Consider the following 16,754-nt stretch of genomic DNA (forward strand, 5'->3'; position numbering starts at 1 on the left):
TTTGGCGAATAATTCATCCCGCAGGAAGTCATTCAAAATTTGCAATTTGAGGAAACTTAGTCAGAAGGATTTGAAACTGCGCAGGGAATCCCCGATGGATTCTAATACATCGTCTTCACTGTTCAGCCACGGCTATGTGTTGAACAATGATATGACAGCAAAGTCTGTGAAGTCGCAAGAAGTGGAGAAACTACCTCTTGATTTCCACTCCTAACTAATGTAGATGCCAGAAGTTGCTGTTCAAAACTTTCACAATGATGCTTGTTAACAGCCTTGCTGTTTTTACGACTGCAGGATCGGAGGCATTAATTTGCTGATCATTGGTAACCTGTCTATAGGTAACCATAGGTAAGAGATTATAGCGCAGCCTGGGGGTTCACAGAGGGAAGATCACATTTTACAAGATGCATCCCACTGTGCTGAGTGGGACTTAATCACTTGCTAACTGAGCTTGTCATGACCTTGATGGAGTTGACCATAACTAAAGCTTGTTGTTATGGACCAGGCCAGACCCCCTCAAAGCATTTGAAGAAGGTAGCCCAGATCCTAACGTTGTTAGTAGTTTAAAGCAGGTGTAACGCAGAAACTCCAGGAGTGATGCAGTTAGTCAAACCACTTCGTCTTAAACAAAACAGAATTTATTTACAAGCTTACTGAATGAAACACAATGAGCAGAAAACAGAATACAGAATACTTATCCGATCCAAAAACCCAACAGACTATCTCAACATAATGATGCTGTTCCAAATACTTGCCAAAATCCCCATAAACACCCCTTGGCACAAAAGGTAAAATCAAACTCATGGTCTTATAGGATAGAAGTCAGAGGGAGAGTACCAGCCTGGACCTGCTTCTCCCCGTCCAGCAGCCTTTCTTCACGCTACCTGCTCAAATCAAATCAAACCAAACCAGAGACAAGTTGAACTGGGCGAACTGGCCACACCACTTTCATTGTACAAGTTTTTTTTAAACATGAAAGCCTTCTGCCTCACGCAGTCTCTGTTAGCTATTATCAAGTTGGCCCTAAAACACTTCACCTCAGACTTTCCAGTGTCTGTATCATTTATGACCTCTCAAAAAAAAACCAAGGACAGCATAACCTTGTTAAAAAGGAGTAGCTTTTCAGTTATTGTCTTCCACTATGTCTCGATACCTCCTTAGCAAACTTGATTGCTCATTCAATTGATTTATATATTTGATTGCAGTACTGTGTAAAAGCAGTCTATTTTGTTTTCTGTAGTTATATTGTAATGTTAATGTATTTCTTGTTACATATTTCAGTTTTACTGGCTTTTTGTTGTTCCATTTTTTAAACCCTCACTTGTAACCAACACACACATGTGCAGTCAAGTTTGAAGATATTCAAAGTTTAAGTACATATTAACTAGAACTACAGTGTTTGAGATTTTATTCAAGTAATTCACTAAAATGCATCAAAATGGGAAGACCAGACAGTTTATTGGTATACTTTGAATGTTTCACTACAGTGAGGTAAAAATTATAGAATCCAATCTAATTAGGCTGGGGCAGGTAGAGTCCAGACTGTGTTGACACATCTCCAATCAGGTTTTTTTTGTGGAATAATATGGTAGTAGTGTATCAGTTGCATAGGGAAGGACTGTCTACAAATTAATGCAGATCTTTGGTGTATAATTACAGAATTGTGCTCCCACAGACTAGAATGTTTTGAGGGGTTTTAGAAGCCGTCTCCAACATGCTTTTGATGTGTGGTAGAAGTTTCTCTACTTTTTTGTTGTTTAGGAGTTCTGAAGGAGGGGGAAGGAAACCTGCAAAAGGCATTGGTTGGATTGATGGCCAAATGCTGACCTAAACAACTTCTGGCTACCTACCCATCCCAGAGGAGTCAACTTCCCCTAAACCACATTTTTGCACACTCAGTTGGAATCATCTTCCACAACTTTGTGTATTTTCTATTTTTGTACTCAAATTTAAAGCATTGTGACAGCTCAGATATGTACACCAGGACATGGCTACTGATAATCATTGGCATGTTTCAATTCCCAAAGGGTGTTTAATTTTTAATGCATTTTTGTACGAAATTCTGCTCTACATATTGATTTTCCATAGCATTTATATTGATTGTGCATAGCACTATATATATTGAAAATAGCATACCGTGCACATGCACTCAAAAGTGAAGTGTGTTTGGGAGTTGCAAAAAGTATCTAGCTATGATCTTATTCATATAAACAACAATGAAAACTATGAAGTAACCCAGCTCCTCCCAGTCCCACCCTTCCATGCACCTCGCAAACATGCTTGTTTGAGTATTTCACTTCTGTCTGGTTTAATTTGTTAGAGCATAGAACAATACAGCACAGTATAGGCCCTTCGGCCTTCGATGTTGTGATGACCTTTTATCATTCACTAAGACCAAACTAACCTACCTTCCATGTGCCTATCCAAGAGTTGCTTAAATGTCCCTAATTATTTGACTGTTGTGATTTTCTTGCCTCTAAGTTATATTGCATTAATAACAAAAAGCACTAAAGATGTTATTTTTTTAGGGCATTCCTCCATCTTGGTCAAAATAACTTTGCTGAAGCCCACAAATTCTTCACTGAAGTTACCAAATTGGACCCAAGCAATCCAGTGGTAAGAGTCGATGGTGTGCTGTTTAAAATTTCATCAATGTCGTGACTTCATTCAGTAGTATTCAGTTACGTGTATTGGCATTTTGGGATTACTTTTGCATGTTCCACAAAAAAGTCTGCTTTAGAAACTCAGCTACAAGTCGACAATGTTTGTGTAACAGGAAATGCTGTATCTTACATGATGTGTTTTGAGTTAGTTTATTTGTTCGTATCTAAGTTCCGAGCACAGCACAGTGGCTAGTGGTTAGTACTGCTGCCTCACAGCACCAGGGTTTGATTACAGCATCGGGTGACTGTCTGACTGTCTGTCTGACTGTCTGTCTGTCTGTATGGAGTTTACATGTGCTCCGTGTGTCTGCATCCCTCTGGGTGCTCCAGTTTCATCCCACAGTCCAGAGATGTGCAGGTTAGGTGGCTTAGCCGTGCTGAATCGCCCTTAGTGATCAGAGATGTGTAGGTTGGATGGACTAGCTGTGGGGATTACAGGGGTAAGGCAGGGTTGGGTGGAATGCTGTTTGGAGAGTTGATGCGGATTTGATGGACCAAATGGCCTGCTTCCACACTATGGATTCTATCATCTATGATATTTCAATTTCCAAATGGATGCCTTTTAGTCAAAAAGCCCTGCTGCAGATTGTGGATTAGATTAGATTAAATTAGATTACCTACAGTGTAGAAGCAGGCCCTTCGGCCCAACAAGTCCACACCGACCCTTCGAAGAGTAACCACTCAGACCCATTTCCCTACATTTACCCCTGATTAATGCACCCAACACTATGGGCAATTTAGCATAGCCAATTCACCTAACCTGCACATCATTGGACTGTAGGAGGAAACCGGAGCACCCGGAGGGTGCTACCCTACCTCTGTAATCCCCACAGCTAAACCACCCAGAGGAAACCCACGCAGACACGGAGAGAATGTGCAAACTCCACACAGACAGTTGCCCGAGGTGGGAATTGAACTCTGGTCCTTGGTGCTGTGAGGCAGCAGTGCTAACCACTGAGCCACGTGCCACCCTTGTTTTTAAACAAAATCATTATCAGCCGATGGAACCAAAATTACATAACTGAATTAAAATTGCGCCCATAGATTGTGACCCTCTAGCTCCTTGGTATTCAACTGTGCATTTATCCAGTGCTAAACCTCAACTAACATAGAACATAGAAGAATACAGCGCAGTACAGGCCCTTCGGCCCTCGATGTTGCGCCGATCAAAGCCCACCTAACCTACACTAACCCACTATCCTCCATATACCTATCCAATGCCCGCTTAAATACCCATAAAGAGGGAGAGTCCACTACTGCTACTGGCAGGGCATTCCATGAACTTACGACTCGCTGAGTGAAGAACCTACCCCTAACATCAGTCCTATATCTACCCCCCCTTAATTTAAATCTATGCCCCCTTGTAATCGCTGACTCCATACGTGGAAAAAGGTTCTCACTGTCAACCCTATCTAACCCCCTAATCATCTTGTACACCTCTATCAAGTCACCCCTAAACCTTCTTTTCTCCAATGAAAACAACCCCAAGTGCCTCAGCCTTTCCTCATAGGATCTTCCTACCATACCAGGCAACATCCTGGTAAACTTCCTCTGCACCCGTTCCAGTGCCTCCACATCCTTCCTATAGTATGGCGACCAAAACTGCACACAATATTCGAGATGCGGCCGCACCAGAGTCTTATACAACTGCAGCATGACCTCAGGACTCCGGAACTCAATTCCTCTACCAATAAAAGCCAGTACGCCATATGCCTTCTTCACTGCACTATTTACCTGGGTGGCAACTTTCAGAGATCTGTGTACATGGACACCAAGATCCCTCTGCTCTTCCACACTACCAAGTAGTCTACCATTAGCCCAGTAATCCATCTTTTTATTACTCTTACCAAAGTGAATCACCTCACACTTAGCTACATTGAACTCCATTTGCCACCTTTCTGCCCAGCTCTGCAGCTTCTCTATATCCCGCTGTAACCTGCCATATCCTTCCTCACTGTCTACAACTCCTCCGACTTTCGTATCATCCGCAAACTTGCTCACCCAACCTGTCTGTTTTCAAGTTGAGAGTTACTTCATTTCTGTTTATTGCCAAATGTGCCTGCTCTTCTTTGGATCAAGTACCATAAACTCCACTTTAACGCACCACCCCACCTCAGGGGGGAAGAAAAATTCCCAAGTTTGTTTGTTTTTCCCCCTTTCTGCCTCCTCCTAATCCCTTCGTGTTAGGCCATTTTACCTTTTGGTGTTGGACAAATTGTCTCTTGTTACTTCAAGATCTCTGTACACAGTAAACTCCCATTCCATTTATGCACATTTCATACCCAAATTCCCCCAAATCCTCTTGGGTGTGGTGAGTAATATCAGTCTGTTAATCATCTGGCTATATTGCACACTTTTTTGTCACTTTGGGAATCTATCTTCTACTGTATTTATACTTGCAATAGCAGAAGAACCTGTAGAATTAACTTAAAATCATTAAAATATTGCTCAACCCCCACCCCACCCCACCCCACCCCACCCCACCCCACCCCACCCCATTATTAGACTGAAATGTTCATTTCAGCAAATGGCTGCTGAAGTCATGAAAATTACAACATTTTAGAGAATGAAATGCTTTTTTAAAAATCCAATGGAATGTGGGAAGGGCAAAAGAATATGAATCCTGTATTAGGATAAAAGGCTTCATTCTTTGCTGAAATTATGAAACTAAAATCTGAGACTGTTCTAACAAAATAACTTTTGAGACTGAATGATAGAGCAAATAGGTCTGTTGCACCCAGCTGCTGGTGTGCTCATTAATTAAATCAATCATCAGGCATGTTCCTGTCATTTTCACATGTTGTTTTTCTTTAGGCGAATAATAATGCAGCCGTTTGCTTGTTGTACTTGGGAAAACTGAAGGACTCCCTCAGGCAGCTGGAAGGACTTGTACAGCAGGATCCCAAACACTACCTGCATGAAAGTGTTCTTTTTAACCTGACCACTATGTATGAGCTTGAATCATCTCGCAGTATGCAGAAAAAACAGAGTTTGCTGGAGTCAGTGGCTTCTCGTGAAGGAGATAGCTTTAATATTCAGTGTCTGAAGTTACTGTGAAACTGCTTTCTCTCCTGTTTGTATTTAGCCATTGTAACTTTAAAGGTGTAAATATGTAATTACAGGTATTTTAATTATCTTTAACTGCAGCTCTATTGTCTATATTGCAAGTAAATGACCTATATATGAGATATCTTGCAACAACCAGCTTTTCTTTTTGGAGAGATAAGGAAACACTTAAGATTTCAAATCCCTGCTCCACCTCTGTGTCATATCACTGTGCATCCTGACAGTGCTGCTCCGAATTGGTTGTTAGAGGAACGAGAATAATGCTGTTATTTTAAATAAATCCAAAAATGTAAATCTCATTCATAATTGTCATTCATTGGTATTGTCTTTCCCTCACACTCTTCTCCCTGTTTTACCTTGCTTGATGAGTGGGGTTTTTAGAAGATCACGGTGGGTTTGACGTTTTCAAGTAGGTTTAGATAATTGTAACACATCTCTGGAGTAGGTGAGACTTGAACTCTAGCCCCCTAGTCTTGAGGTAAGGACACTATCACTGCACCACAAGCTCCTTGCAAGAGGTAGGTTTCTATGTTACACGAGAAACATGGACATCAGGACCAAGATTAATCAGGTTACAGGCCATTCATTGCTTAGTGAACAGTTCGAGCACAGCATCATCCTTCTGAAAAGAGAATACCTATGCATCAACTCAACTTCAATCTATTCAATAAATAAGAGACAGCTTATGTGACAAATTAAAACGCAATTGAGATCTCAGATGATGGATGTTCACCTGGAGGACCAATTAAAGCAACAGTCAACGATGTTGGAACCAAATGTCCAAATCCAATCTCGCAGGATTTATCTTAGGAAGGTTAATCTATTGTCCAGGGCAAAAAAAAATTATTTGGTATCCTGATTAAGTTTGTTGTGAAATATCTAGAGTCTCTGGAATGTGATGAAACAGGAGTGCATCATCAAGATTAAGGGGTGTGCAATCAGGAGACCACCTGATTGAGACAAACCAAGCAATAAAGCAAATCTGGTTTATTTAGTAGTTTGATATGTCTTAAATATAGATTAATAGTCAAATTCTGACACCACTAACAACCTTTAAGAATGTTGAATCAGGGGACTGGTCGTGGCATCGATGTCAATCAACTGAAAGTTGATTGAATTGGTCTTATGAATCATCAAAGGCTTTATATCAGAGACAGGTTTTTGAAACCACTTGGTCAGTAAGGAACTTGCAATCAGGAAACTAGAATGAGACATAAGGACTGCAAGAACAATATGGGTAGAAGTAGAAATTTGATGCAAGCGGCAAAAGCTGCATTAAGTAATGTTTGGTGTAAACAGTTGACAGTACTAGTCAGATTTTATTAATAGTTGCAAAGTTTGTTAAAATTGCTAAAAGATTTTAAAGCAGTAACAAGGGTAATTGATAACTAAAGACATGAGGCTGCTTCAACCGTGAGAATCCACATCCTGTGTCAGACGTGTCAGTTACAGTGATTTGAGCTCCATGCTTCAATTAGTAGCTGGCTTTGCTGCAGTGCATCATAGAAGTGTCACCCTGCAACTTTAGAATACAGAAGAAAAGGAATGAGTGACCAAGCAGTCAAAAAGGAAAAGAGTACAGGTATCCCCTGCTATCCAACCACCGTTCCCTTCCAAATGTTGATGAGAGCGAAGATTTACCTAAGGGGTAGAGCAGGAGTGGGAACCCTTTTCCTTTGGAAGGCCATATTTTATTTAACCAAGATGCTATTTAGTTGAATGCTGAGAATTTAACATTTACGACAAGATGTCATATTTTTGTGGACATGCTTACTTTATGTTATAAAAGGACTTTAAGCAAAATAAAAGTTCAGTATAGGCACAATTCATTTGGTTGGCAAAGTTGACAAAGACCTAAAAATGTGAAAAACTGAGACAACAAATGACTTCTTCATGATTGCTTATTGCGAGATAGGATTTGGATGTTTGGTTCCAACATCGTTGACCGTTGCTTTAATTGGTCCTCCAGGTGAATATCCATCACCTGAGATCTGGTGTGTTTTAATTTATGTCATATATGAAAATGTTGATTAATAACAGTACATTGTGCCAAAATCAACGAGAATGTTGACATGGACATGGGTATTCAGTGGCATTTTTCCATGTTTCAATGGGATCCTTCTTAGCGTTAAATAGACTTCAGAGAGACCAATCAATTGTAAGTTATCCGGTGCTTTGGAGGCATTAACCAGTTGTGGTTGAAAAGCTAGTTTCAGTATTTCTCAAAATCTGCTAGCCTTTCATTGTATTCTTCAATCAGGGAATCTAGAGCAGCTGTGTATTCTTTCACATCGCATTTGCTCGTTTCCTGTTCATTAACTACCTTTGCCAGTTCAGGAAAGTGTTCAGCTGAAAGTTCTGATCAGGTAAAGAGCATTTTGAAAAAGCTTTTTCCAAAATGCCTGGAATTTTGGCTACGTATCGTATAGGTTTAGTTTTACCTTGCAAAAAAAAAAATTTGGATCATTTTGCTTTGACATTATATCACAAAAATGCAGCATTTCTGCAGAAATTCTCTTTGGACGATTCACATGGTTCAGTCAGCTCCTCAAAAAAATCTCAATTTGTTTTCACAAAGTTAAAGTTGTGCAGTATTTGTCCTTGTGACAACCAGTGCCCTTTAGAATGATGTGGCAGATCCACACTGAATGTTTCATCATGAAGCTGAAGCATATTGCAAAATTGACGATGCCGTGACGCATTTGCTTGAATGTAGTTTACAATACCTATAACTTTCTTTTAATGTGTCACTTAAAACACAGATTTGGTAAGGAGATTCTGTTGATGCAAAAGACAGTGAAAGGAAACCAAGTGTCCGGATCTGGCAATTATTTTCGTAGTAACACAACAAATCCTAAATGGTTTCCTCGTGGAAGGTGCACGGTCTGTTCGTACACTTGCAAAACTGAACTTGTGTAATTTAGTTTCGGCAGTTTTCTTTGAAGATGTCAATTCCACATGTCCTTGCCGTAAGGGTACCCAAACCCAGTAACTCCTCGTGGCAATATAAGTCCACAGTTATAACATGAATCAAAAATAACACCAGTGTTGAGTCAGTAATGTCAGTAATTCATCCAAGACAACCGAATAATAAATATCTTCACTTTTGCATATTGTATGAAGTTGTTCTGTTACATTGAAGGAGAATTCATTGTTGCAGTTATGGTCCTTCTTGAAAGAGGTAATTGTTTGTTCTTATTAACGTTATCTGAATCTAAACGTCCTACAACTTCAACAATGTATTAATTTATGATTTCTACTGTTAAATGGCTTACCTCCTCTACCAAGTATATATGCTAATTTATAATTTGCTTCATGATATCAGTCTCTTATCCTGACATTGTTTTAAATACTTGCTGCTGCTTCTGATCTTGTATTTTCTTAAGTGTAGACTTTCTGGGTTCTCTTTCCAGTTTAGCATGTTTGTAGTCCTTATCAGTTGCATAATGCTGATGGGCATTGTACATCTTCATCGTTGCAATTATGGCATCTCAGAGCAAACATGTCATAAAGATGTACAGCATGGAAACAGATCCTACGGTCCAACCCGTCCATGCCGACCAGATATCCCAACCCAATCTAGTCCCACCTGCCAGCACCTGGCCCAAATCCCTCCCAACCCTTCCTATTCATATACCTATCCGGATACCTTTTAAATGTTGCAATTGTACCAGCCTGCACCACTTCCTCTGGCAGCTCATTCCATACCTGTGCCACCCTCTGTGTGAAAATGTTGCCCCTTAGGCCTCTTTTATATCTTTCCCCTCTCACCCTAAACCTATTCCCTCTAGTTCTGGACTCCCCGACCCCAGGGAAAAGACTTTGCCTATTTATCCTATCCATGCCCCTCATGATTTTGTAAACCTCTATAAGGTCACCCCTCAGCCTCCGACACTCCAGGGAAAACAGCCCCAACCTGTTCAGCCTCTCCCTATAGCTCAAATCCTCCAACCCTGGCAACAGCCACGTGAATCCTTTCTGAACCCTTTCAAGTTTCACAACATCTTTCTGATGGAAGGAGACCAGAATTGTATGCAATATTCCAACAGTGGCCTAACCAATGTCCTGTACAGCCGTAACATGACCTCCCAACTCCTGTACTCGATACTCTGACTAATAAAGGAAAGCATACTAAACACCACCTTCATTATCCTATCTACCTGCAACTCCACTTTCAAGGAGCTATGAACCTGCACTCCACGGTCTCTTTGTTCAGCAACACTCCCTTGGACCTTACCATTAAGTGTATAAGTCCTGCTAAGAGTTGCTTTCCCAAAATGCAGCACCTTGCATTTATCTGAATTAAACTCCACCTGCCACTTCTCAGCCCATTGGTCCATCTGGTCAAGATCCCATTGTAATCTGAGGTAACCCTCTTCACTGTCCAATGCACCTCCAATTTTGGTGTCATCTGCAAACTTACTAACTATACCTCTTATGCTCAGCATCCAAATCATTTATGTAAATGACAACAAGTAGAGGACCCAGCACCGATCCTTGTGGCACTCCACTGGTCACAGGCCTCCAGTCTGAAAACAACCCTCCACCACCACCCTCTGTCTTCTACCTTTGAGCCTGTTCTGTATCCAAATGGATAGCTCTCCCTGTATTCCATGAGATCTAACCTTACTAATCAGTCTCCCATGGGGAAACTTGTCGAACGCCTTACTGAAGTCCATATAGATCACATCTACCACTCGGCCCTCATCAATCTTCTTTGTTACTTCCTCAAAAGACTCAATCAAGTTTGTGAGACATGATTTCCCACGCACAAAGCCAAGTTGACTATCCCTAATCAGTCCTTGCCTTTCCAAATACATGTATATCCTGTCCCTCAGGATTCTCTCCAACAACTTCCCCCCCCCCACTGAGGTCAGGCTCACTGGTCTATAGTTCCCTGCCTTGTCCTTACCACCCTTGAACAGTGGCACCACGTGAGCCAACCTCCAGTCTTCCGGCACCTCACCTGTGACTATCGATGATACAAAGAGGCCCAGCAATCACTTCTCTAGCTTCCCACAGAGTTCTATGGCACACCTGATTAGCTCCTGGGGATTTATCCACCTTTACCCATTTCAAAACATCCAGCACTTCCTTCTCTGTAATCTGGACATTTTGCAAGATGTCACCATCTATTTCCCTACAGTCTATATCTTCCCATTCTTCATTGAATGTTCTCTTCCTTCAATATTCTTTTCTTAGTTTTTATCAGTAAAAGTTTTTTAAAAATGTTAGACACGTTTAAAAAGGCGAATTTAGTATTTGTGGACAAACAGGCAGAAGGCTGCAACTGGTACCCCAAAAGGCCACGAATTCCGAAACCCAACACTAGAACAACCCCAGTCAGATAATTAAAACCCCCTTTTATAATTACTATATAATCTTTATGTATCAATGTAATATCCTTGCAAATTTGTTCTTCGATATACTTCCCTCTCGTCAAGAGGCCAAATCTTCAAGAAATTTAATAGCACCATTTTTGTTTCTTAGCTCAAACAAATTAATTCTGTTCTTCACTCCTTTTAGACATCTTTTTACAGAATTACAATGCTGTTTTCAAAAGTAAGGAGGGTGACAGTTTGATTACATTCCCTTCTTTTCTGGAGCATCTTCTATCCAGGAATATTTAACACCCAGTCCTGCTCTTCCTTCAGCTGGGTGTCTGTTATTAATGTCATCCACATCATTATATTTCCACTTAGGAATCTGAGCCTGCAAGTCAATGAACTTATTTAGATATTTTTAAAAACTTGTTCAGAGTTTTACAACATTTCAGGATTTGAACCTATGTTTCCTGGCTGAGAGATGGGGACGTTACCATTGTGCACAACAGCCCTTACACCAATCGTATTTACTGTACCTCTTGCATGCTCATGCACAATAACCATACTTTAAACTTTATTACTATCACCCTGACCCCATCAATTAACTTACTAATCACTATCCTTAGACTTCAGTGGTGCCAGGAGCAGAGGGGTGCACATGAGAGGCTGTACATGTGCATAACCTGTCCTGCTGTATTTATTGACTTAAGAGACAAGTTAACAAAGCATATGACTTCCTTGGCTTTATTGATGCTGGCATAAAGTACAAGAGTGTAAGGTAATGTTGAATTTGTATAAGACACTCGTCTGGCCTCAGCTGGTGTACTAAATCCAGCTCTGAATGCTGCACTTTAGGAAGGATATGAAAGCATGATGGGAGTGTAGAAATTTGCAAGACAAGCAGAAATATTGAAGAATTTCAATTATGTAGATAGACTGGAGAAGATGGGACTATTTTCCTTGGATAAAAGACCATAAGATATAAGTAGGCCATTCAATTCTGCTCTACCTCAATGAGATTATGGCTGATCAGATTATTCTGAACTCCACTTTTCTATCTTTTCCTCCTAACCCTTGATTCCCTTACTAATTAAAAATCTATCTAATTCAGCCCTGAAAAGCCTCTGGATCAAACAAGTTCTGGATAGACCTAATTTGGAGGAAATGTCCTGATTTGTGAAAAGCTTGAGAATGAGAGGGCGCAGACCCCAAGCAGTTTATAAATGAAAGAAACATGTGAAGAAAATATCTCAAAATACTAATGGTTTCTCGGTCTGGAATGCATTTCCTGAGAGAGTAGTGAAAGTAGCATTGCTGAGTACTTCAAACTGAAGAAGAGGATTATTTGGTTAGCACTGTTTCCTTACAACTTGAGGAACCTGGGTTTGATTCAACCTCAGGTAACTGCTGTTGTGGTTTTGTTTGCCGAGCTGGGAATTTGTGTTGCAGACGTTTCGTCCCCTGTCTAGATGACATCCTCAGTGCTTGGGACCCTCCTGTGAAGCGCTTCTGTGATCTTTCCTCCAGCATTTGTAGTGGTTTGAATCTGCTGCTTCCGGTTGTCAGTTCCAGCTGTCCGCTGCAGTGGTCGGTATATTGGGTCCAGGTCGATGAATTTGTGGATGAGTGCCATGCATCTAGGAATTCCCTGGCTGTTCTCTGTTTGGCTTGTCCAGTCGAACTCATGTTGCTTGTCATCTACATGTATGGCTACTAAGAATAGCTGGTCGTGTCGTTTCGTGGCTAGTTGGTGTTCATGGATACGGATCGTTAGCTGTCTTCCTGTTTGTCCTATGTAGTGTTTTGTGCAGTCCTTGCATGGGATTTTGTACACTACATTGGTTTTGCTGTGTGGAGTTTTCACATTCTCCCCAGTTCTGTGTGGGTTTCCTCCCACAGTCCAAAGGTGTGCAGGTTAGGTGAATTGGCCATGCTAAATTACTTATTGTATGCAGGCTAATTGTGGGATTGGCCATGGAAAATACAGGGTCTGGGTGGGATGCATTGCAAAGGGTCAGTGTGGACTCAATGGGCTGAATGGCCTGTTTCTACGCTGTAGGAATTCTGTGAAGGGTTGAAAAGAGGTTTAAGAGAAAAGTCAAGAAAATGGCACTGGATGAGATGCTTAGTAGGAGGGCTGGCACAGACATGATGGGCTAAATGGCCTCCTGTGTTGTTGTAATTCTGTGACCAGTGCAGTGACAATTGTAAATTTCAGTTTCAATGTGCATTGTTCTGTAATTGCTCCATGAACAATACAAAATGACATTTAATGAAAATTCATTACTGCTTGATTTAATTTCTAAGTGAAATAAATTGTACCCCTCCAGCGCAGAGAAGATTAAAACTGACATACATAGAACTACTTTTTTCTGCAATTTTGTTTAATACAAATTATGTTTCGCTCACTTGACAGAGGAAAAATTGCATAATTTGTTCAGTGTCAAAATATGGAGAAATACTCTGAACTGCCACCAGGGTGCAGGCTTTGGTTCCAGCAGCGTATTTGTACTAATGTGGCAATGCTTAAGTATGCTCCCTAAACATTTGAATGAGACGTGAGCAACGTTTATCTGATAGAATACCAAATTAGCCTGTGTTTGGCCAAAATGAACAAATAGAACATTCTCAGGAACATTAGGAGCATATAGACCATGTGGAGTTTACAAATTTTCCCAGTGTCTGTGTGGTTTTCCTCTAGGTTCTCCAGTGTCCTCCCACAAACCAAAGATGTGCAGGTTAGGTGAGTTGGCCTGGTTAAATTGCCCATAGTGTTCAGGATGTGTAGGTTAAGTGCATTAGTTGGGGGTAAGTATAAAGAAATAGGGTAGGGAAATGGGTCTGGGTGGGTTACTCTTTGGGGGGTCGGTGTGGACTTAATGGGCCTGTTTCCACACGGTAGCGATTCTATGATTCTATAGATGGGCTGTGCAGATGGGTTGATCAGTGTCAAATGGAATTAAGTCCAGATGAATGTGAGGTGATGCACTTGGGCAGGACAATCAAGGCAAGGGAATACATAATGAGCACCGAGGATCAGAAGATGATGGGGCAGGTTGACAAAGTGGAGGACATTTATTAGTGGAGGCATAGCATTTAAAAGCAGGGAGATGATGCTGGAATGAAACAAAATGTTGGTTAAGACACAGCGATGATATTGTGCGTGCAGTCCTGCAATCCATATTATAGGAGGGATGCGATTGCACTGGAGAGAATGTGGAGGAGGTTTACTAGAATGTTACCTGGGCTGGAGCGTTTTAATTATGAAGAGATTGGATGCATACACTGAGGTTATTTTCCTCAGAGCAGAGGAGATTGTAGGAGGCCAGATTGAGATGTATAATGTTTTGAGGGGCAAAGACAGAGTAGACAGGAAGGAATGTTTCCCCATGATGGAGTTATCAATGCCCAGGGGCATAGATTTATGTTAAAGGACAGGAGATTTAAAGGGCATGTGAGGAAAAGGTGGTGGGAATAAGGCTGGTAGAAGCAAACCCCCTCATAACATCTAAGAAGTATTTGGATGTGTACTTGTAATGCCCTGACACACAGGTCTATGGGCCAAGTGCTGGAAAATGTAGTTAGAATAGTTACGTGGTTATTTTTGAGTGGTGCAGCCTCACTGGGCCAAAGGGCCTTTTCCTGTGCTGTACGCCTCTATGACCTCGAACTTTAAAACTGTCAGGCTGTCCCACGATCACGGTCTTTTTGCAATTCTTGTAGTTGCCCACCTTTGCAGTTGCCAGTTGCTTTGCACATTGACTCTTTTCAAATGGTAATCTTGAGAATGCCTTAAAATGATTCTATCATGCCTTGTGAGATCTGTTCCACCACAATGTGTACAGATTGAGTGTAATGAATTGAGATTAACTGAGACCTGTGCATTCCAGTAGGTTTTTCCACGGCTAGGCTATTCTAGTGAACAGGTAGAAGATTTCAGGAAGTGAAGATAAACATGCGTATTGGCACTGCAGTATGATTGTGTCAATCTATGCAATTGGTGATCTGTTATATGCTGAGAAACTGTATCTTGTAGATAGTATTGTGAAATGCCACTAGATGAGGAAAATGTCCTTCAGACTTCGTATGAAGATAAGGTAGCACTAGCTTCCATGTCAAATTTAGCTTTCTGTATGTATGTGCAATCCTCCATTTTCAGGACGTAAAATTGGTTGTTAAAAACTTATGATTGCCATCAAAGTGTGTGAGATTAACAACATGGAAAGCTCCGTCATCTTCTGAAATGTGCCTTTCACCTGGTTCATTGTACATTACTGTGTTTGCATTTGTTCATGTTCACTTTGCTTGCTGCCAGTGTTGTGGTGAGTGCCCTCTTGTATTCTATTCTGGGATCTGGCTTGGTCTTTGGAATTAGATTTCCTGTGTATGCACACCCAAAGTCCTTTGATGCTGCATGCTTAGCAGATGTGACAAAACACAGGACAGCCTTTGGCTATGTGTGACAAACTACTTATGTTAAAGATTTTGTTGGTTTTGTCTTCCTCGCCCAGAAGATCCTTTAGTAATTGTAAAGGTGATCACTAATTTTATGAGCCTGTCTGACAGTTCTTCTTCAGAGAACCACACCTCTATTTGTCTTTGCTGTGTGGCACTTTGTGGTAAACTGATCTCAACTCTTGAGGTTCCTGTCCATATGACATGAGTTGGAGTCTATCAATCCTGATGTGAATCCTGACTTAAGCTGGTCTTCAAATCCCCCCTTGGACTTTTCTGGATCTTTTAGATCTTCCATAGAACAACTAGATGTTTTAGTTTTGTGAAACTCTCTTCCTGATGGTAAACAGGAAATCTTCTACCTGTTCACTCGAGTAGCCGAACCATGGGAAAACCTACTGGAATGCAGAGGTCTCAGTTAATCTAAATTCATTAAACTCAACCTGTACACATTGTGGTGAAACAGATCTCACAAGGCACAATAAAATCATTTTAAGGCATTCTCAAGATTACCATTTGTAAAGAGCCAATGTGAAAAAGATCTTTTCTTGAGAACATTTATCACTCGAGCGATATACTAAAGCTGTATAACCTGTTTAAGTAGCTGTAAGCTTTAATTGGCTGTCCAAATCTATAATTAAGTGTTTGCCTTCCATTTCATGTTAAAGGTTTTTAGGTCTTTTTAGAACTAAAGTGCAATGTTTGTTCATTTCTTTCTTTGACTTGTTTTGTTTTTCTTTCCATTTATTCTTTCCCTTTTCTGCTTCTGTTCAACAAAATGTTTAAAGTGATTTGCAAAAGAAGAAAGGGTGATGTCAATGAAAACACTTCCACTTAGAAAATAATTGGAGTTGCAATACCTGAAAATGTGATTGGAGACAGGTTTAATTGAGGTATTTAACAGGGCATTGGATGATTATATGTAGTATGTAAGGGTATCGGGTAAATAGCAGGAAATTGGCACTAGGTAACAATGCTCATTTGAAGAGTTCGGCATAATGGGCTGAATTGCCTCCTGCGCTGTAACAATTCTGTGTATGTTTCACTGTTGCTGCTACTTTTGTAGGTTTTAATCAGTTTTAGACTCTTCCTTTCAGAGATGTCGGCTTGTAGTAGCAGATTCCCACTATTACATTCATGCCAAATAAGGAATGATGACATCACATGGGCTTCTGTCTGCTTTTGCAGCAAACTGGGAAGACAAAATGGTGGAACCAATTGACCTCTGGACAGATGAGCTTTCTTA

General features: G+C 40.7%; 1 protein-coding gene across 4 annotated transcripts in view; it reads left to right on the top strand.

The window, feature by feature from the left end:
- Positions 1 to 6,028, top strand: part of trappc12 (trafficking protein particle complex subunit 12) — a 69,993-nt gene extending 63,965 nt beyond the window's left edge. For all 4 annotated transcript variants that reach the window (XM_072561027.1, XM_072561030.1, XM_072561029.1 and 1 more), the window contains 2 exons: positions 2,529 to 2,616; positions 5,478 to 6,028. In XM_072561027.1, the coding sequence (XP_072417128.1) occupies positions 2,529 to 2,616; positions 5,478 to 5,720 (331 nt within the window). In that variant the 3' untranslated portion in view covers positions 5,721 to 6,028. The remainder of the gene's footprint in view (positions 1 to 2,528; positions 2,617 to 5,477) is intronic.
- The last annotated feature ends 10,726 nt before the right edge of the window (positions 6,029 to 16,754 follow it).

Source organism: Chiloscyllium punctatum, chromosome 3 (assembly GCF_047496795.1).
Source record: "Chiloscyllium punctatum isolate Juve2018m chromosome 3, sChiPun1.3, whole genome shotgun sequence".
NCBI classification, from domain to species: Eukaryota; Metazoa; Chordata; class Chondrichthyes; order Orectolobiformes; family Hemiscylliidae; genus Chiloscyllium; species Chiloscyllium punctatum.